This window comes from Lithobates pipiens, unplaced genomic scaffold, assembly GCF_037356315.1.
Source record: "Lithobates pipiens isolate NorthernLeopardFrog02 unplaced genomic scaffold, aLitPip1_a1.2 Scaffold_1, whole genome shotgun sequence".
NCBI lineage: Eukaryota > Metazoa > Chordata > Amphibia > Anura > Ranidae > Lithobates > Lithobates pipiens.
The window spans coordinates 44,968,110-44,989,402 of record NW_027507685.1 but is presented as its reverse complement, the minus strand read 5'-3'; the positions used below and the strand labels follow the sequence as shown (position 1 = coordinate 44,989,402).

Below are 21,293 nucleotides of genomic sequence, written 5' to 3'. Positions count from 1 at the left end.
GGACTCGGAAGGAGACTCATCCTCACTGTCCTGGTCAGCGTCATCTCACAAGATAGAGCAGGGGTCACTGGCCTCAGTAGGACCCGAGTCTGCGTCAGAGCTCTCCCCAGAGGACGGGGGCAGGGGCCGCTTTTTAGCACCTTTCTTCCTACGCACCACCTCTATCTTGGCAACGAACGAATTGAGGACCGCCCTCAGGGTGTCCATGGGAACCGCGCAGTTCACAGGTGACCCGGTTGCAATTGCCTGGATTTGGGGGGGAAGAAACACCAGTTTCTGAAGCCATGCTGACCCTATCCTGTCTGCCACTCGAAGGGGACTTAGGACAGTGACAGTCCCACCCTCCTTGCTGCCGCTGACTGAGGGGTCTTAACTCGCCTGACTCACCACCCTGAGGAGTTCTGCGCTGTTTACAGCAGTGCCTGTAGCCCCCTAGTGCTCCCAGATGCAGAGGGACCAAAGCTGTGTCGCGGTAGCCTGTCAGAACGATCGGTGAACGATCGCTGAGCGATCTGAAAAACGTGTCCAGATTACATAGAACGCCTGCTAGCGCTCTGATGACAAAACAGGAGCTGAGGGCACAGGAGCTGCTGCTAGAGCACAAAAAACGTCGTCCGGCTTCAAGAAAAGTGTTCTGAATAGGGAATCACCGGGAAAATGGCCCCTTGAAGCCCAGAAGCATGCTGTCCATTGTCCAAACTGAAAATGGCCTCCAGCCAGCGCCATGGGAGGCAGAAAGAAATGTGTGGCAGACACAGCGCTGCACCGACATAGGGGCAACCCTCACAGACACCTCCCGGGATTAAGCACACAGGACCCAGGCACCCCAGTACAGCCAGAACCCAGGTGAGGGCCCAGGGGCACACCACACCGCTCATCATCCATGCACAGCCCCCCCCCCCCCCCCGAGGGGGGGAAGGAGGGGAGTTAGGGAGAGAAGAGAGGAGGGTGAGGGGACCCCTGAAATGACCTCCCAGGGAATGCCCAGCTGCTCAACCCTGCCGAGTCAGGGAGAGCCATACTTACCAGTCCTGAAGAGCTGGGAGACATTCCATTGTAGCCAACTCCTGATTAGTACAGGGAAGAATACTGGCCCAGCATACTGTGAAGCAGACATCAGTAGCCCAGTCATATGTATGTCCCGGAGCATAAAAGCTCACAACCACCTCTGGAGCTGGGGTATGTCGTGGCCTGCCGAGCCGTAGCTGCGACCTGCACACGCTCGATGGCGGGACTGGGGAGACTACAAGGATAAGTGAACCAGCCTGTCACCCAGCCACCTGTTGATAGAAGGTCACAGGATCATTCATCTTGCGCAAAAAGCCAAGCTTCTGCATCAAAAAAACACGGACCTATGGGCCTGCAGGGCTTCTGCTAGGGCAGAGTGTGGGGATTGTAGCCTGGGGATTGTAGCCTAGGGACTGCCCCCCCCCCGGGCGGAACTAAAGTTCTGAAGTGTTGTATTACAACTTTGCCTAGTAATCTCCAGTGATAGGGCTAACAACCCCTTTTGTTACAGAGAGGAGCTGTGTCGGTCAGTGAATATAAGAGAAATTAGTAGTAATTAGCATTCCTGTAAGCACTGCTTATAAACTGACCAGGTAATATAAGCCCAAAATGAATTCAGAAAATGAGCAATCCTTTCAGAGACTAAACTCTAATTCCTGCAGACATGCAAGCTTAAGACCTACCAGTGCATGGCCATGCCTCCTAACGTTAAGTCATAGCTGAGTAGAGCTAAATTACAAACAAAAAAGCCATGCTCCCATTAACCAAAAGGAGCTTTCCTTACGGCAATGTATGAGCTGGTCATGTTTAGAATAATGACGAGGACAAGCACACACTCATACTTGGCACCTATATGGCTATCATTTATCTAAAGGTAGGTTGAGCAGAAACATTAAATTATAAGTATTTGGTTATAAAATTATTTTAATCTCGATACCACCAGCCAATCCAGCTATAGAAAGTGTGGCAGATGTTTTAACAAGTTTTATGTCAAAAAGCTATAATTCAAAAATGATAAATATGTAATATTTGTAGAAAAGATTCAAAATCCAGCTAGTTATGAATTTTTTACATTAAGGCCTTGTGCACACTGGATGTTTTTTGGTGATGCTTTTACGGGAATCTGGATTTTTTTTTTTACTGCCTCTAAACTACCCTACATGTTAGCTTATGTGTCCATACACACATAGGCAATTTGAAATAGAACAAAATCCCCATAGACAGCGCATCCAGGAGCAGCAACGATTTGGCAGAAAAATGCCTGACGCATGTAAAACGTGTGTTTTAACGATAGGCACGCTTGGGCGGTAATATATTTCAATGAGCAGAATAAATTATTATTCTGGCCAATTAAATTAACACCCATGTGTTTAACATGCCTACAAATGTCAAGTATTTTTTCTGCCAAAACACTGTTGCCAGGAGGAAAGGCATCCAGAAGAGATGGTCAAATGTCCAGTGTGCATGAGGCCCAAGTGTAACTCCTAGATAAACCAGGAACTCTTCCTCTGAAAAGCCTATACCCTTGATAACAAGTCCATATAATAAAAATATAATAAGAGGAAAACAATGGCAGAAAAGTCACATAGAAACTATTCAGACTGCCATGGATTAGGTTTTTGATTTTATAAGTGGGTAAAAATACCCCAGACTACATGGTGCATCGGATAGCCTTATAGTGGCAGTATGAATAAGAGTAGTAGCCATGGCAATATGTGGAACAAAGAAGATATACTAGATGCCTTTCCTCCAATAACACAATATCAAGAGCAGTTTAAAAGCAGTGCACCGTTCGCTGCAACTCATTTACCTTTTTCCTTTCGAGTCTTTCTTGCATATTTTGCTGCATGATTTTTTCTCTTTCTTGCCTTTGCTTTTCAGCTTCCTCAAGAGCTCTGGCTTCAGCTTCTTCTTTCTTTAACCAAAAGAAAATGTAGTAACAGTGTATATAATACAACCTAGTAATAGTCAGTTCAACAAAGTCCTCTCCAAAAGGTACAAGTTAACATTATGGGTGAATTAGATACTGTAGATCTTCAGGTAAATTAGATTTCTCCTATCAAAGATGTTAGAAAAAAAAATGGAAACAAGCTCATCACTAACCTCCCCTCCCCCTTCATTCCATCCTCCCCCCTAGCTCAGAGTTCTGGGAGGGCGTCCATGAACATCCTCCCAGAACCATGCATCCCGTGTGCCTCCTGGGGGGCAACTGATCAAAGATCATGGTAAAGGGCCAATCACAGCAGATCACATGTAAACAGAATTTCTGGTTATTGACAGTCCTTTCCTTCCACGCTGAATCCATGTGTGGAAAGGAGAGCTATTAAATGGCAAGACTGTCAAGTACATTGTTTACACCGATAATCGGGGCACTGATCATCAATGCCACCCAGCAGTGCCTCCTCATCAGGACTCTGAGCTGACAGCATCTCTCTCATACAGTCCAGAGCCTGCACTGACCGTTCCCCCTTCCACCTCCCTCTCACGGATGGAAGAGGAAAGAGCCGATCTGCTCTTTTTCCTCCCACCCCTCTGCCCAGCTGCTTAGCTTCACACTTCCGGCAAGATACACACTGGAGGAGAGGGGCAGGAGGAGAAGGAGCAGATTGGCTCTCTCCTCTCCCATCCGTGCAAGGGAGGAGGGATGGTCAGTGCAGGCTCTGGGCTGTATGAGAGAAACCCTGGTGTTTGCGATATGCGATACACTGTAAATAAAGGTTATGACAAGGGAGAGCAAAGCAAGACATTTTTGAAAAAGAATGGACAAGGCTGAAACCCATCCTTTCATAGGTTAAGTTCTGGTCAAGCCCTGATTTTTATGAAGACCAGAATATGGGGCACAAAAGGAACCTCTGGGAATAAAGTGCCTGTGTTCATACCAGGCATAGAAGGATGTCAAGGCACGATAATAGATCTTTCTGGAAGTGGCTTTTCTTGCTTTTAGCATGGTAGGAATGAAATTCCGAGACCCCTCTATCACTTAAGACCTGGGCTTCAAGAGCCATGGCTTTAAAGCCAGTTTGCAAAACAGGATTGATAGAGGATCCTGAGACAGGGCTGTCTCCCAGAAGCCCGAGTATATATGTGCACCAGGTTCTTCTGGGCCAGTTTGGTGCAATAAGAATCACCGGCTTTTTTTTGTTCTAGATCGTGGAGCACACTAGGTAGAATTCACACTGATGGAAAAGCATCAATTAGCCTGAATTAAGACCAGGGTATTATCGGGGCACCCAATGGCAAAGCCTGAGGGTCTTTGATTTTAGCCACAAATAGAGGTAGTTTGTTATCGAATTTGGAGGTCTGGATAGCCAACATCTGGGGTCCCCCATCTCTGACATAGGCTGAAGAGGTCAGGGTGAAGGGTCCACTCCCCTTGATCCAGGTGGTGGCAGCTGAAGTAATATGCCTTCCAGTTGCTCCTGGGATGTGGACTGCAGAGAACGCTAGACAGTGAAAGTCTATTCGTGAGACGATATGGCTGGCTTCCTTAAAGGCTGCATGACTACTGGTAACCCCTTTGTGGTTGATATAGGCCACAGCCATGCCATTGTCTGATTGTACCCAGATTGGGTGACCTTGCAAAAGGGGGTTCCAGTGTTACCGAGCCATCATTATTGCTCTGAGCTTCAAGTTGTTGATGGGGAGCTTTGCTTCCACAGATGACCATGTTCTTTGGATCATAAGGAAATGGAACATATCATCTCCGCCTAAAAAGACTAGCATCTGTTATCACTTTCCAGTGATAAGAAAGGAAAGACTTTCCCCATTATTAAAGCCTATTTACACTTCAGAAGTCAAATTTGAGAAAGCCCCACTATGTTTATGTCTTCCCATTCACACCAAACACCTACATTGTTTAATTTTTTTTACCTTTCTGAGTCTCGGGAGAAGGTGTCATGGTTGATTGTAAGGTTTTTTGAAAATGCTAGAGAGAGTTAGCCTATTCCAATTTTGTTTTCCTTAACATACCATGCAAGAAGTCCAACCTCTACACCGTTAACCTATTGTCAGAACAGACAATTTTCAAATCTAGTTATTAAGATCTGCCTGCAGTGCAGACAGGGCAATTATGACAGCCTCCTCAAACAAACAAAACTACCTAGGATTGTTCCTTGCTAGACGGTCCAGAAAAGCAGAAAAGAGAATCTTAAAAAAAAAAATGCCATGTACCTGGGTAACAAATATAAAGTAGGTGTTATGCCAATTTGGCCGCAAAACTGAACCAGTTCTGGATTATTTTTTGCATCATTTGAACCCTAGAGAGCTGCTACTTTCAAAAACTAAGATACCTATGGGAGGGGCTAAAGTCCATCATCCTGACAATATTGTCAGGGTTCTCTAGCCTTCTTTCTTTTGCATAGGCCTAAAATTGGCTTCAGGCAGTCAAGAGTTCAGCATTGCTTCAGCTGCTCTCACCCCCCCCCCCCCCCCCCACATTCCCCTTCCAGCTGCTTCATCTCTCACTATTCTTCTTTGAGAGACCAAGCAACGAGATACACCAGCTGCAGCACTTCAGGCATGCCAACCGATCTCAAAAGTGATTTCCTTCTACAAAGTGACTGAAGGATAATTTACTGATTGGGTACTACTGTACAGTAAAGTTTCCTTGCACTAACTACCACAGCTTACCAAAATGTCACATGCCTTCCATTTCCTGTTGATAGAGTGGTCACATTGCCAAAGAAATGGAAGCACATGACAAGCATGCATGTTCTAGCTTGTGGCTGAGATCTGTACCTGTTTAGAAAGTGCAGCCAGAGCTAAGAGGAGGAGAGAATGAAGGGGCAGATTGCTCCAGATGTAACCACCCCCTCTAAATATTCAAATCCAGTGCGGGCCAATACTTGGCTCTAGCAAGCCCTTGGAATATGGGTACAGCACAAATTGAACAACAGAAGAGATTAAAAAGAAAAGCTTTGCCATGGTGAGGGTAGTTAAAGCGGTAGTAAACCACTAAAAAAAGGAACCCCACAAGACAATAGCATAATTTGCTAGTATGCATCGCATACTACATAGTTACATAGTAGGCGAGGTCGAAAAAAGACACAAGTCCATCCTATGTGTGGGATTATATGTCAGTATTACATTGTATTTGCCTGTATGTTACGGTCGTTCAGGTGCTTATCTAATAGTTTCTTGAAACTTGACGCGCCCCGCTGAAACCACCACCTGTGGAAGGGAATTCCACATCCTTGCCGCTCTTACAGTAAAGAACCCTCTATATAGTTTAAGGTTAAACCTCTGTTCTTCTAATTTTATTGAGTGACCACAAGTCTGGCTTCCGAAGCACTAGTTTAAGAAAATAGAAAGCATGTTTAGAGAATTAATGCATCACATAAAATATTTGTGGCATCCACGCCATTTTGATTAGATTGCACCTACCAGCTACTGAGAGGGGGAGGTTTATCCATACTCTAATTTTAAGTCTCAGCTTTGTCATAAGTGAAACTATATTCCCTGTTATATACTGCCCTGGGTCTCTTGTCATATTCATGCCTAAATATTTCATTTGGCTAACTATTTTTATTTGGGTTACCTGTTGTAGCAATGGTTCCTTTAATGGATCTATTGGTAAAAGTACTGTTTTATCCCAATTAATTTCTAATCCAGAAAAATATCCAAATTCTTTAACCGTCTTCATTGCTGCCACCAATGAGGACCCCGTATCCCCAAGAAACAATAGCACATCATCTGCATACATAGCGACCTTTTCCTCTCCTTGTCCTCTTTTAAATACCTGCATCTCCTGTGACTCTCTTAAAGCAATAGCTCCATTGCGAGGGCAAAAAGCAGGGGTGACAATGGACACCCCTGCCTTATCCCCCTCTTCAGCTGGATCCAATCAGAGCATTCTACATTTATCCTCACCTTCGCCCTGGGTCCCTTATATAGCAATCTTATCCATTGTACAAACCTCGGCCCAAACTGAAATTCCACTAGGATCTTTCATAAATAATGCCACTCCAGGTTGTCAAAGGCCTTAGTCACATCAAGGGACAGGATTGCTCTATTTCCCTCATTTTCTGTTGGAATCTGCATATTTAAATACGTATGTCTTACATTCGTACTTGTGGATCTATCTGGTATAAAACCCGTCTGGTCTGGATCTGGATGCACCAGCTATTATTTTATTTACTCTTGTTGTAAGTGCTTTTGCCAAGATTTTTACATCTGAGCAAAGCAACGATATAGGCCTGTATGAAGTGGTCTCCAGCTGTTTTTTCCCTTCTTCTATTGTAGCCTCAGTCATTGATAACAGTAACTTCCCTTCTTCAAAGGCTCAATTGAAAAACTGTAAGAGATTGGGTAGTAATATATCCCCAAATTTTTTGTAGATCTCTACTGGCAATCTGTCTGGTCCCGGAGCTTTCCGATTTGCCATTTCTGCTGTTACTTTTTGTAACGCCTCTAGCGTCAGTGGAGCCTCCAATTCCTCCCCATCTTCCTCCGTTAGTTGGGGTACTTTTATTTTCCTGAAGAAATCCCACATTTTTCCTTCTACATTAGAGTTTGAGACATTATACAGTTCCTCATAATATTTTTTAAATTAATTTGCCATTTCCGGGGTTGACCTCTTGATGCCACCTTCCTTTTCTAGGACCGCTGGTATGATAGCAGATGGGTTATTTGTCTTGGCTATTAAAGACAAGATTCTCCCAACCTGTTCCCCCTCTCCAAAAAAACTCTGCCTCTGAAATAGCCTTTTTTTCTCCTCTTTCTCCAATATTAATCTCTTATATTCTACTTGTTTTTCCACCCACTCCCTGTGGCTATCTACCGTCGGTGCCCTCAAATACCTCCCTTCTGCCCGCCTTACTCTCTCTTTTGCTACTGTTTCTTTGGCTGTTGACTGCTTCTTAACTGGAGATATTTTTTTTTTATCAGTACTCCCCTAAGGAATGCTTTCAAGGTATCCCACATTATCCCAAATGACGTAAACCCTGCGTTTATACTTATAAATGCCTTCAAACTAACTGTGTCCGCCTATATATTTTCCATTATCTCTAACTAAAAAGGGTTTACCTTCCAGTCCTTTCTGCTGTAACTTATCCCTATTTTTATTAAGAGGGCTACCGGTGAGTGGTCTGAAATTCCCCTTGGTTCGTAATCCACCTCTTCTATTATCTTCAAGGCCTCCTCATTACATAATACCAGATCAATCCTGGACAAGGATGAGTGCATCCTAGAGTGGCGGGAGTACTGTTTTACCGTAGAGTACCATCTCCTCCATATATCTACTAGCCCTGTCTCCTCACAGAATTGGTATAATGGGCCACTGGGTACTGCTTTTCCGTGTACCTTCTGTGGAAACCGGTCTATATTTTGGTTCATTGTCATATTAAAAGCTCCTGCCACTATGACCGACACCCCTGGCTCGTCCATGATAAACCTCATCAGATCACAAACTTTCTGTATTAAATGGCGGAGGAATATACACGTTGGCCATCACACATTCTTTATCTTCCATCCTACAAAAAAGAAAAACATATCTACCATGCTTTATCTATAGGAGAAGCCTATTCCAGGATCTATCAAAATGCTCACGCCTCTTGAATAGGGGGTATGTGTGGAGTGGTATTGTATCTTAAATTTCCTGTGTTTTAAAACACTTTCTTTTTCAAGATGCGTCTCCTGCAGGCAAAGAATTCCATAACCACCCATGCTACCTATAGAAAAAATTGCCCGCCTTTTGGCTTGGTCTTTTACCCCCCCGCACATTCCATGAGCATATTTTAACTCTTTTGGTGAAATTTACAGCTTTGCTTCTTAATTCCTTATTTTCCATCAATTCATCATTTTTTCACTTATTCTTTTAACAAATTATTCCTTGATTCTATTCCGTGCACCATCCTTTTTTGTGTCCTAAAGTGTTCTTTTCCCTTCTGTTTTCTATCCAGTGTTTTTAGTGATTTAACCTCCTGTGTATCCTGCAAACCTTTACCATGTTTTCCTTTACATCCTTTTATCCTTGTACCCCCCCTCCCCTACCTTCCTCTCACACTCATTCTCATCATACCCATACCTTCGCACACCTACCCTTTCATCCTTACATTTACCCCATTCTCTCCCCACCCCCCTTTTGGGTAGCCTTCCTCTAGTTTTCCCCTCCCTTCCCCTCCCACCCCCTCTTGGGGCCCATTTAGAGAGCTTCCAAAGTGACCGTTATATATATATATATATATATATAATATATATATTTATTAAATATGTCCAGGAACAAAAGAAAAAAAATTCCAAATACATCTATCCCCTCAACCACCCAAAAAAAAAAAAAAAAAAAAAAAAAGAAGGAGGGGAACAACGCTTATTAAACCCCTTCCTTCCCACCTACCCTCCCCCTCCCACGCTCCCATTTCTCTATAAATATATACATCTCTTATTAATAGTGAGGGAAAGAAAAAAGGAGAAGGAAAAAAAAAAAGACCAAGATCACAGTCTCTGATCACCAAGCCCGTTTCTAGCCCTATTTCTTAATAATTTAAGGCATGGCAGAAAAAAACATTTTTAACAGTCAACTCCGCAATCTATATCCAATTCCAGCTGCCTTTCTTCCTTCCTCTCTTCTTCACATCTCTTGTATCTGACGTTAATTTTTTTCCAACCATAATGTCACTTCTGCAGGGTTGTTAAAGAACCTGGTTTCCCCAAGTGCTATTACTCTTAAACACGCCAGATAAAGTAGAGCATAATTAACTAAGCTGTTGCAGTCTGCGTTTACATTCTGTAAATTTAGCTCTCTGTCTTTGCAACTCGGGGGAAAAAAAAAAAAAAAATAAAAAAAAATCAGGATCTAGTGAGATCCTTGCGCCTTTTGTATTGCATATTTCTCAGTTCTCTTGCTTTCTGAAGAATAACAGCCTTAAAACATAAGAGTTTAATAATTAAGGGTCTTGGCTGGTTTCTTACAGACGATACCCTAAAAAGGGATTCTATGTGCCCGTTCAATTGCAAAAAACCTGGATAATGCCTCTCCTCCAAACAAATCTTTAATCCATGTTTCCATTGCTTCCTTCACTTTTCTCGGGGAGGCCTAGTACCCTTATATTTTTCCTGCGTATCCCATTTTCCATATTGTCCATTTTATCCATGCACATACTCAATTGTTCCCGCATCAACTGCATCTCCCATTTTAAAGGATACAATTCATCCTCTACCTGGCTGACTCTCCCCTCAAGAACTGTAGTCTGGGTGGAGACCTCTTGTATGTCATTTTTCAGCAGCAACACATCCTCCCTTATATGCTTCAATTGGTCTGATAGATCATTTAAAGATAACTTACAATTATTAAAATCGGAGATAAAATATCCTTCAAAGATGGCTTTTTTTCTGCTGCAACGATACTTCCCTCTGCACCCTTATTTGAACCTTGTCCACTATCCATTGCTATGGGTGCCATTATCACTAGTTGCGGTACCTCTGTTGCTACACCCGCTACTACTGAGATAGCTATTGGCACTGCTGTTTTTATCGATTTAATTGCAGATTTTGCTGATACTTCTGCCCCCGAGCCCTGGCTTTTGCTCCCAGCCATCTGTGCTGCTGCTGTACCTCTCCCATTTGAGTACCTTTCTTGGGTGTCTGGTTTGGTATATGAGTATAACGCTCTAGCTTAGTAGCAGCTGCAGCAGCAGTCTGACCTGATGCCTGGGCTGTTTTCTCCTTAGAGCTGCGCAGCGTCTGTGTTCCATCTTGTGTGACTGCCTCCTCCACCCCCTTTCTCCTGCTCATACCTAGAGTCTGATGTGCACCTTCTTGAAGGGATGTCGCTCTATCCCGCGTATACGCCGCCTTTCCCTCTCACAGGGGTGCGCGCTTGTTGATTGCCACCACGGGAGAGCTGTAGGGGGGGTTCGCAGCACTCGTGTCTCCGCTGCTCCACTCTTCGCCGGTCGGCCGTGTCTCGGCGTCTCCTTCTCCCCTTTCCTCCTCCACCTCACTGCATCAGGCGTGGAAGCAGGCAGGCAGGCTGGGCACGCATCGACCTCTCACCCCGGCATCCGGTCATGCCCCCCCCTACAAGATATTTAGGAACTGGCGAGCCTTAGATGAATGCTTGGTTCCCTCCGCCCAGTCTATGTCTGGATAATTAAAATCCCCCATTATGATAACACTTGCCATCCTTGCTGCTAATCCAAAATTGTGATAGGTCTATCTCCCCTTCCTCCCTCAGGTTACAGGGCCTATAGCATACTCACAGTATTACCGTGTTTCCCCGAAAGTAAGACAGTGTCTTACTTTCTTTTTATCCCCAAAAGCCCCACTATGTCTTACTTTCGGGGTATGTCTTATATTGGAATAAAAATTGTCGAATTTTTTGTTTTAACCATAAAATTAACATTTATTAACAACCTGAACAGTATTATATTCACCACAAAACAGAATGACTTGTTACAACATTGTATAAAAAAATGGTAAAAAACGAACAGTGGAATACTGGAAGATAAAACAGATTTATTCCATGACAACCATGTCATCATCCTCAGGAATATCATCATAAACATCCACACTCTTAGGTTCCTGTGGATTTTCTTGGGACTCTCGGGACGACATTTCTTGCCGAATCATTGGCCCATATTTCTCATGGGTAGCAACTGCACTGTCCTGAAATGAGCAGGCTTTGTCCAGGTAGCCAGCTCGCAGTGCATTTGCAACGCAGGTGTTAGTGATCTTATTCCAAGAATTCTTCACCCAGTTAACAATCTCTGGCAGTCTGGGCTTCACAAAGTTCCCACGTACATTTCTCTCCATTCGGTTTTCAATGTAGTCATTGATTTCCACACGCAGATAGTCCTTGAACGGCTTGTTAATGGCGATATCGAGAGTCTGAAGATAAGCCGTCATCCCTGCAGGAATCATGATTTGGTCGATTCTCCGCTCATGAAGGAAGTTTTTCATGGTTTTGGCACGGTGTGTGCTGGCTGCATCCCAGATCAGCAACCCTCTTTTGTTCCCACGCATTACAAGCGGCAGCATTAAATCAAGCCACTTTCTTATAACATCTTGTGTGGCCCAGGCTTTTTCAGTTTCCAGCACATAAATGCCAGAAACCCGCTCAATCTTCTCCTTCTTGCCCTTTGCAATGAGTAGCGGTGTTGCTTTAGTGCCATCCAGACGAATCGTCAAAATGCAGGTGACACGTGCACTTTCATAAGCGGTGGAGGGAATGTACACTGAGGAGGTACCTCGTTGATCAATGGTGGTTTGAGCTGCTTGGCCCATGAACACGGCAGTTTCATCCATGGCGATCATGTTGCAAAGACTGTATTTAGAGAAGTCAATGTCATCCACAAACTTCTTGTAGGCTAATGCACGTTTAACAATCTCAGCATCTTCCAATCTAAAGAGGGTTGTGGATCTTCTCAAAGACAGGTCATTGCGTTCAAGAAAGTTATCCACCCAGTGCTGTGATGCCTTGAATTGTTCAGGGGAAATGTCAAACTGTGGCGACACTGCAAGGGCATATTCCTGAATCTGAGCCCTGGTCACCACCAATGTCTTTGCTCTCCTGTCTGCAACCCACTCAGAGACCAGGCTTTCCAGCTCTGTAAACATTGGTTGCCGACCACAACCAATCTTGCGCTTTTTAGCCATTCCGCTCTCCACTTTTTCACTCAGGTTAGTGTATTCTGCACGCCATTTTTGGACCAGTCGGTGATCCAACATTTTCTCCTTGCAGAACTGCACTACATTTTTGCCCCAAGATTCTTCAACAATCGCTTTTTTATACTCCACGGTGTAACTCTTCCTTTTACCACTGGAACCGGAAGCGCTCATGTCTAGGGGCTAAAATATAGCATACGGTATAAGCACTGCTTGTGGTTACGTATCACAGTCTCCCATAGGGTTACAGCCCCATACAATATCCCACACAGCGTGTTTTTGTATGTTGTCCATGGTCCTGATGGACCACGGAAAACATTACTGCTGCTCCCGCGGCCTCCACATCCCTCCGCTCATCCCGCTCTAACCGTCCGCATCCCGCAGTTAAAGGGGCACTGACAGCTAAAAAAACTGTGTAAAATGTGTTTTTTAGTGTATACGATATGCATTTTATGCGCTACAGAAGAGGACTACAAGTCCCAGCAAGCAAGGCTGCACTGCATTACAGAGGAGGCCTACAAGTCCCAGCATGCAAGGCTGCACTATGGAGGACTACAAGTCCAAGCATACAAAGCTGCTATGCTCAGCAGAGGAGAACTGTAAGCACACACAGCCCGGTATGTTGGGACTTGTAGTCCTCCTCAGCTGCATCTTGCGGTTACAAGAGCTGCAGAGAATATCTTCACACCCCCCCTCCCCCTCCCCCTCCTTGGTCTCTCTCTGTATGCACTGACCTTTTTCCGGGAGGGCACAGAGCCAGTGACACCTGCGTCGCGCCGTTCTGATCAGTCTTGGGCAGCGGCTGTCACTCACAGCCGAGCAGAGTGAAGCCGCCTCCCCCTCCTCTTGTATGGCTACACAGTGCTGTCCATGAAGGAGAAGGAGGGGGAGGCGGCTTCACTGAAGCCGCCTCCCCCTCCTCCTCCTCCATACACAGCACTGTGTAGCCATACAAGAGGAGGGGGAGGCGGCTTCACTCTGCTCGGCCGAGACTGATCAAAACGGCGCTGTCTCTTCAGTCGGAGGGGGAGGGCGCTGGCCTGGCACCCCCCCCAGGGTGCGGCCCGCACCCCCCGCCCCACTCTTAGTACCGTACGTCACTGGAGGCGGCAATACCTCGTGTTTCCCCGAGAGTAAGACATACGTCTTACTTTCGGGGTACGGCTTATATTAGCCGACCCCTCTGAAACCCCCGATACGTCTTACAATCGGGGGTGTCTTACTATCGGGGAAACACGGTATTCTCCCCTTAGCTTCATCCCTTTGGAGCTCTACCCATAAGGATTCCACCTCCTCCCTAGCTCCCTTAGTGACGTCATCTCTCACATTCACTTGTACATTATTCTTGATATATAGGCATACCCCTCCCCATTTTTTACCCTCTCTATCCTTGCGATATAGGGTATACACTTGAATGGTTGCCAGCCAATCATGAGAGCTGTTGAACCAAGTCTCTGAAATTCCCACAAAATCCAAATCCTCCTTGTACAACAGTATCTCTAGTTCACCCATCTTGTCTGCCAGGCTCCAGGCATTGGTGAACGTGCCACGTAGTTCAGAACTTTTTAAAATACTTACCTTAGACTGAAGGGGCTGACATGTTCCCTCTGCGTTTCTTCAGGGTTTGTGAGCTCCGTAGATGTGAGTGGCCAGAGGCAGGATGTCATTCCCATGCATGCATGTGGGAGCCCTCGGTTCAGGCCAGCAGCTGCATGCAGTGTGAATATCTCTTAAACCATGCAGGTTTAGGAGATATTCATTTACCCACAGGTAAGCCTTATTATAGGCTTACCTGTAGGTAAAAAGCACCAAGCGGGGTATACAACTGCTTTAATACTAATTATATGTACTATTCCACTATCACGTCTCCTTTAAGACTTGGCTAGAGTTCAAACAAGCTAGAAAATTCTTTGCTTGGCTGGACAGAAGCATGAGTAAGTCGACAGAAGGAGTATGCTTGCTCAAGGACAAAAAGATGTTGTGCTGAAGAGGTCTTGAATGAAATTGGGCGAATGGCACAGCCCCCAAAGAGCCCACTGTGAGGCCTAGAACTCACATGGAGAATTTGCAGACAGCTGGAAGAGAACCAAGTCCTTCAGGAGAAAGTTGTTCAGGTAACCAATGACCCGGATGCCTTGGATTCTTAGAAGGGCAAGAGGTGTTAAGACCTTTTTGAACACTCTGGTTGCAGAGGAAAGGCCAAAGACATTGCAAATGAAAAAAAAAATAAAAATAAAAAAAAAATAAAACAGCCATCAACAATGCACAGATTTTAAGAAAAAAGTTTTTTAGTCTTTGTATGAATAAAGATTGTAAAAGTTTTTTGTAACATTGTTCAAACATTTTTTTCTTTTGGTTGCCCTTAAAGCCCCATTATTGAGGGTTTAGTGCTCGTGTATGCACCTATTCTAGGTCAGGCATATAGCTGGAGCGCAGGTCTTTGGCAGAGCAAATGTTTGAGCTTTAACTGTTGCTCCCTTTCACCTGGTTTTCACCATTGATACAGGTGAAGGTAATCCCCCTGTGGGGTACCCAAGGAGTAGGGTGTGCAATATAGGGTAAGCATGTCTGGAAGGAGTACATAGCAACCTGGCTGTAGAACATCCTTGTGGTGAAAAGAAGAAACGCATGAGCATCTTACAGGAGCTCTAGGCAGAAGTGGCAGTAAAGTGTGCAAGCAGTGGTGTGATACACCTGGTCATTTACCTGAGATGGAAGCTCTGAGGGTTTGCGTTTTAGGGCCACATTTGAAAAGTTTACACTGTAAAGTGAATACATTCCAAACATAGCCCTGGTTTTTACAGTAACAGTCAGTTACAGGGTGAACCTCTTACCTGTCCATGATTCTGGACCATATAGGAGTGTCCAGGTTTCATCCATCACAGTGGAGGACATATCCCTGAAGGGTTCTTCAGGGTCTGGGTTCCATAGAGATGGATCACGGCCCTGGGTCTGTATTGCACCCTTCAACTGACTCTGCACGTTGCACAAAATACTAAGGTAAGCACCCATGCTGGGCACATATCCCTGAAGGGTTCTTCAGGGTCTGGGTTCCATAGAGATGGATCAAGGCCCTGGGTCTGTATTGCACCCTTCAACTGACTCTGCACGTTGCACAAAATACTAAGGTAAGCACCCATGCTGGGCCCAATGCCCAAAGCTGCACTACAGGCAGCTCATACAGCTTCCTAGGTTTTACCAAGGTGGCACCGATCCAGATCGGTGGTATTAGAAGACCGTGAAGATTTGATAAAAGAATCCGAAGATAAAATAAACTAGTTAAGCCAAGAGTGATCTCTCCATAAGGGAGAAAAGATCCAATGACCTTAGGACACTAGCAAAAAAACTGACAATTCACAGAGTGGGTAGGGTTATAGGGAAGGTGTTGTGTCCTCAAAAGGTTTGCCAGTGTCTAATCACCTGATGGTATGAGCCTATAACCCTGGGTCTATGAATATTCAGCCTGTGTCCTGTACCATATGACTTGGATATATTGGCTTCTGTTGCTCACTCCTTCTAAAAAATGCTGGTTGTCTGTCTCTCTCCCATCTATTGATTTTTAGTGTATTCTGAGTCATTTGCTTTATTTCTTCAGGCTTTGCTAATTTTTTCACCTACTGATCCTGCCAGTAATGCTTTCTGTCCTAGAGTGACAATGCTCACCAACTGCTATGTCTATAGAGAATCACCTTTGTCACTCTTGCCTTGGAATATTCACTTGAGCCATCATTTAGGTAGGTTGTGTTTTGTAATTTAATGAAGATAGCCTGGAAAAGTGATAATATTGTTTCAGATTTCAGCTTGTTGCACAGAAAGTTACAAGGACCCTGGAATACTGGAAAGATCAACAGGTATTTTGCTGCACTTGCAGACGGGGTAATTTATCAAAACTGGAGCAGCTGCGTGTGACCACCAATCAGTTTCTATCTTCAGCTTGTTCATTTAAGCTTTGAAAATTAAAGACTTAAAGGGGTTGTAAAGTCTCAAGGTTTTTTCACCTTAATATATTCTATGCATTAAGGTGAAAAACCTCCTCTGCTGCAGCTGCCCCCAAAGCCCACCCTTTTTCCTACCTGAACCCATTCGTTCCAGTGACAAGCACGAGACCAGCAGCTCCAGCCACTGTCTATCTGTCATCACTGGATAGATGGATAGCAGAGGGAGCCACCGTCTCCGTCAATCAAATTCAGTGACGAGAGCGGGGCCGAGTCCTGCTGTCTGTGTCAATGGATGCAGAAGCGGGATTCGTAAACTCACCCGCACGAGTGCCCCCATGGAAAGTGGCTCTCCATGGGGGCACCTTATAAAGAGGAGGGCCCAGAAGCCTTGCAGGGACACCCTAAAAGGAGGATCAGGGTTGCCCTGTGCAAAATCCTTACACAGAGCAGGCAAGTATAGCATTTTCTTGTTTTTTTTTTCAAATAACAAACAAACCTTTACAATTCGCTTGGAGCTCACAGGCTGCCATGCTCAACTGCTCTAGATTTTGGCTGCTTCAGTTTTGATAAATGGATAAATGTCTCCCAATGTACTTAGCCTGAAAAATGAAAACAAATGCAGCCACCACATCTGAGAACTAGTAGGCTGCAAATATATTCTTGAGTGTTTAGACAGACATGTACTCTAGTCCTATAAAGCTGTTCTGTAAACTTAGCCACAACACTAAAGCTCACATAAAACCTAAATCCAAATATAGCATCTGCGGCAGCATGCATTAAAGTTCAGATTTCAAATTTTTTATATTCTTTACAATATTTTTACCAGGTGTTCCTGTAGGGAAATCTGCTTTACAGTCCCAACACTACTAATCCCGGTCTCAATTAAGGAGAACGTTGTAAACCCTCAGTGGGTGCTTCTTAAGAAGGACTAATGGCTGCTTTGTCGACACAGTGTGCCCCTGCAGTCTCTCGCCAGCACCCATCTGCTTAGAGGTCGACCGATATTTGCCGTTTTTTAAATAATCGGCATCGGCCGATTGTGCTGATAAAAAGCCGATTCTACAGCAGGACTTTGAAATGACTTCTGTAAGATGTCAGTGTGAGTTGCCTGAGTCGTCATAGCAACACTTTCCTCCTCTCTGGGCAGACTGCCAAGAAAAGAACTAAATGATACAATGTTTACACTTCAATGAATGAAGTCATCTCAGTGTGTAGAAGTTCTCAGTTTAACCATTTAAAGACTAAATCTTTTCTGACACTTGTTGCTTACAAGTAAAAATCCTGTATTTTCTGCCAGAAAATCACTTAGACCCCCAAAAATGATATATATTTTTTTAGCAGAGATCCTAGGGAATAAAATAACGGTTGTTGCAATATTTTATGTCACACGGCATTTGCAGGTCTTTCAAATGCATTTTTTTGGGAAAAAAATACACCATTTAAAAAATAAAAATAAAATAAAAACAGTAAAGTTAGCCCCTTTTTTTTTTTGTCCAAAAGTTTTGACTACCTGTTTTTATTTAATATATAGTTTTTTTTTTTTTTTTTTAGCTAGATCATACATACAAGTAAACTGATTGTTTTGTTTAATAAATGTTTAAGTGTAAGAAATTTTCTGTATCACTTATGAAGACTGCTTTCACACTGGAGCGAGCAGGCGTTGATGGTAAAACGCACGTTTTAGCGGCTCTTTACCATCATTTTAGCGGTGCTATTTGGCTGCTAGTGGGGCACATATAACCCAGCTAGCGGCCAAGGAAGAGGTTAAATGCACCCATGAAGCACCGCTGCCAAATCGCATTGCATGCGCTTCGGCAGTGGTGCCCATTCATATCAATGGGCAGGAGTGGTGGAGGAGCGGTATACACCACTCCAAACGTGCTGCTTGCAGGACTTTTTTTTTTTTAAGATCCTGCCAGCGCATCGCCTCAGTGTGAAAGCACTGTCTTTCACACAGACTGCAGGGGAGCCATTTTGCAGGCACTTTACAGGCGCTATTTTTAGCCCAAAAGCGCCTGAAAAACGCCCCAATGGGAAAGGTGTGTTAGATCAAGGGGGATTAAAAATAAATAAAATCGGCCTAACATATCGGCCCAAAAAAATCGGCATCATATATCGGCTATCGGCCGCCATGATTTCTAAATATCGGCATCGGCATCGGCCAGAGAAAAACCCATATCGGTCGACCTCTACATCTGCTTCCCTATATGCTGCGTCTACCCCTCACACCCCACCCTGTTTGAAAAATGGCAGCTCCAGGAAGATGGGTGCACACAGCGTATTTTCCCCTACTGTAATGATCCAAGCCATCCGGAGCTTAACCCGCTCCACCCCGATCTCCAGTGGCGGAAGCTCTGCAGAGGACACGGCTGATAACAGCTGTGAAATTAATGGGAAGTGACGTCACCCAGAGAGTTACTATGGGGATTCCGTTGTCCGTCTCCTTTGCACCCATATCTACAGCGAAGCCGCAGATGACAGCTCAGCGTGGTAGACGGTCGGAGCAGGTCAGATCGGCTTCCAAAAAGGTATGTATACTCAATTTTTTCTTTACAGGGATAGAAAGGTTAGTGTTAGATCCCTGGTGTCTATAGATGCAGGAACTTTAGTTTTTGCATGGACTTCCACTTTAACAGGAGCTGTGCATCCACATCTATGACACATTGCAAGTCGCCTCAGCAGAAATTTAAGACAAACTATTTTCCATCATGGAAACGGTGACTTAAAAGGCATGTTAGAACAAAAAACACAGCAGTCTAGCGGATGTGGCAAAGGTATATGTTTTCGTGTTTTTTTTTCTGATGGTGGGCTTACTTAAATATTTTTATAATGTGCATATAAAGTTGTAATCCTATATACATTATGAACCAATTAGTTAGCACTCTTGCCTTGCAGCATCAGGGTCCACACTTCTATTCCCAACCAAGATACTGCCCGCATGTTCTCCTTGAGCTTACAAACAAGGCCAAGGATAAACCCAAGGGAAACAAATCAAGCTTACCACCAGACCGCAGACAACCAAAGAACCTAACAGCAAGTGTTAAAAGCAGGGGTTTAGTCTGCACACATTTGCACATATGCTTCTTACTGTGATAGCCAGCTACAGATGGGGGCAAGTGCCGTATTTTTCTGTTGTGTTTTTTGGTCAGGCAACGCACTGACACCTTTGCAGCCATTGTGCTATATGCTGGGTGTTCAGTGTGCCCCTGTACCTTTAAGGGGTGGCTCCCCTTCAGTCCACCTGCACTCCCCTATCCATCAGAATATGCATGTGCTTCCACTGTGGGGGCAGTTCTAAATTAGTGTTAGGGACCATAGATACCAGGGTGCCTTGACAAGGCTCTGTGGCTTACACATGCATCTGCAAATGTATGCAGACTAAACCCCTGCTTTTAACGCATACTGTTAGGTTATTTGGTTGTCTGGGGGCTGGTGGTAAGTTAAGCTTGGTTTTTCCCTTGGATTGATCCATGGCCTTGTTTGTACCTATTGTGAGCCTTCCAATGCTTTTTCCTGCGATAACCAGCTATAGATGGTAGCAAGTGGCATCTTTTTTGTATCATTCTTCTTGAGCTTGCATGGATTTTTCTCTGGGTACTCTGGTTTCCTCTAACTCTCGAAAGACACACCGTTTGGTTAATTGGCGCCTATCTCAATTGGTCTTGTTTAAGTATGCACGCATGTGAGATAGGGAGACTATGTGAATGTACAATATGTAAATGCTGCATAAACTGTCAGCGCTATACATCTGTAATAAATGAATAACATAATAATTTCAAAAATGGCACAAAATGATACATACATTACAGACCTAACAAAATGTAGCCATTTGCAGAATAGACCATGGCCATACAGCATGCTGCACATCAACCAGGATCATAACCCTTACAAACCCCAAACCCGCCTGCTAGTTGTAACATGTTTTGCTAATAAACTGTCAAGCAAACAGCAGATGTGATGATAAGTTCCAAGTATCGTTTATACCAACTTTCCAAGAGTAATACATTTTACAGAGAATCCCAAATACCTGTAACTGAAGCTCTGCTAATTTCTCCTGTTCTTCTAGTTCTCTGCACAGTTTTTCTTCCTGAGCTTTTCTTTCTTCTTCCTCTTTCTCTAGTTTTCTTCTTTCTTCAAGTAATTTTTCTTCTTCTTTCAGTCTCTGTCTCTCCTCTTCAGCTTTGTGAGCCATTTCTTCCTGTTTTACTCTATAAAACAAAACATGCATTGCTAATTGTCCAAGTATCCATGCACAGGAAAAGGCAACATGGTTAAAAGAAGTGAAACCTCTTACAACTTTAACACCAGGTGCCTGGACTGATGCCTATCTCAGCGAGCCACTGAGACTGGGACGGCCACTCCCCTCTCCAATGAGCGTGGAGGAGCAGTGAGGAAAGCTGCTGACAGTCAGCAGGTCTCCTCTCAGTGATCTGTGAGAACCGAGCCATCAGCGATGTTGGTTCTCTCGGTTCGATCACTCGCTTCTCAGTGCAGAGGTGACGGGGAACAGATGAAGCATCTGACCAATGCTGTATCCACCCAGCATGATTTGCAGTTTCTCCTCTGCTCATTCCTTCAATTGATAACTTGCTGCCTACAAGCTGCGATTCCTACAACGATTCTGCTTGAAACCTCTTTTCTGCACCACTGTAGCCCAGAAGACAGGCTCTGAATCCTGTGACACAGCAGGCAAAGGGCAAAGTGAATATGTGTGAAAGAAAGAAAGAAAGAAAAAGAAAGAAAAAG

General features: G+C 44.3%; 1 protein-coding gene across 18 annotated transcripts in view; it reads right to left on the bottom strand.

Annotated features, from left to right (window-relative positions):
- Positions 1–21,293, bottom strand: part of MAP7D3 (MAP7 domain containing 3) — a 197,071-nt gene that overhangs the window by 24,083 nt on the left and 151,695 nt on the right. For all 18 annotated transcript variants that reach the window (XM_077490429.1, XM_077490430.1, XM_077490435.1 and 15 more), the window contains 2 exons: positions 20,575–20,755; positions 2,819–2,923 (listed from right to left, as the gene is read on the bottom strand). In XM_077490429.1, coding sequence (XP_077346555.1) covers positions 2,819–2,923; positions 20,575–20,755 — 286 coding nt within the window. The remainder of the gene's footprint in view (positions 1–2,818; positions 2,924–20,574; positions 20,756–21,293) is intronic.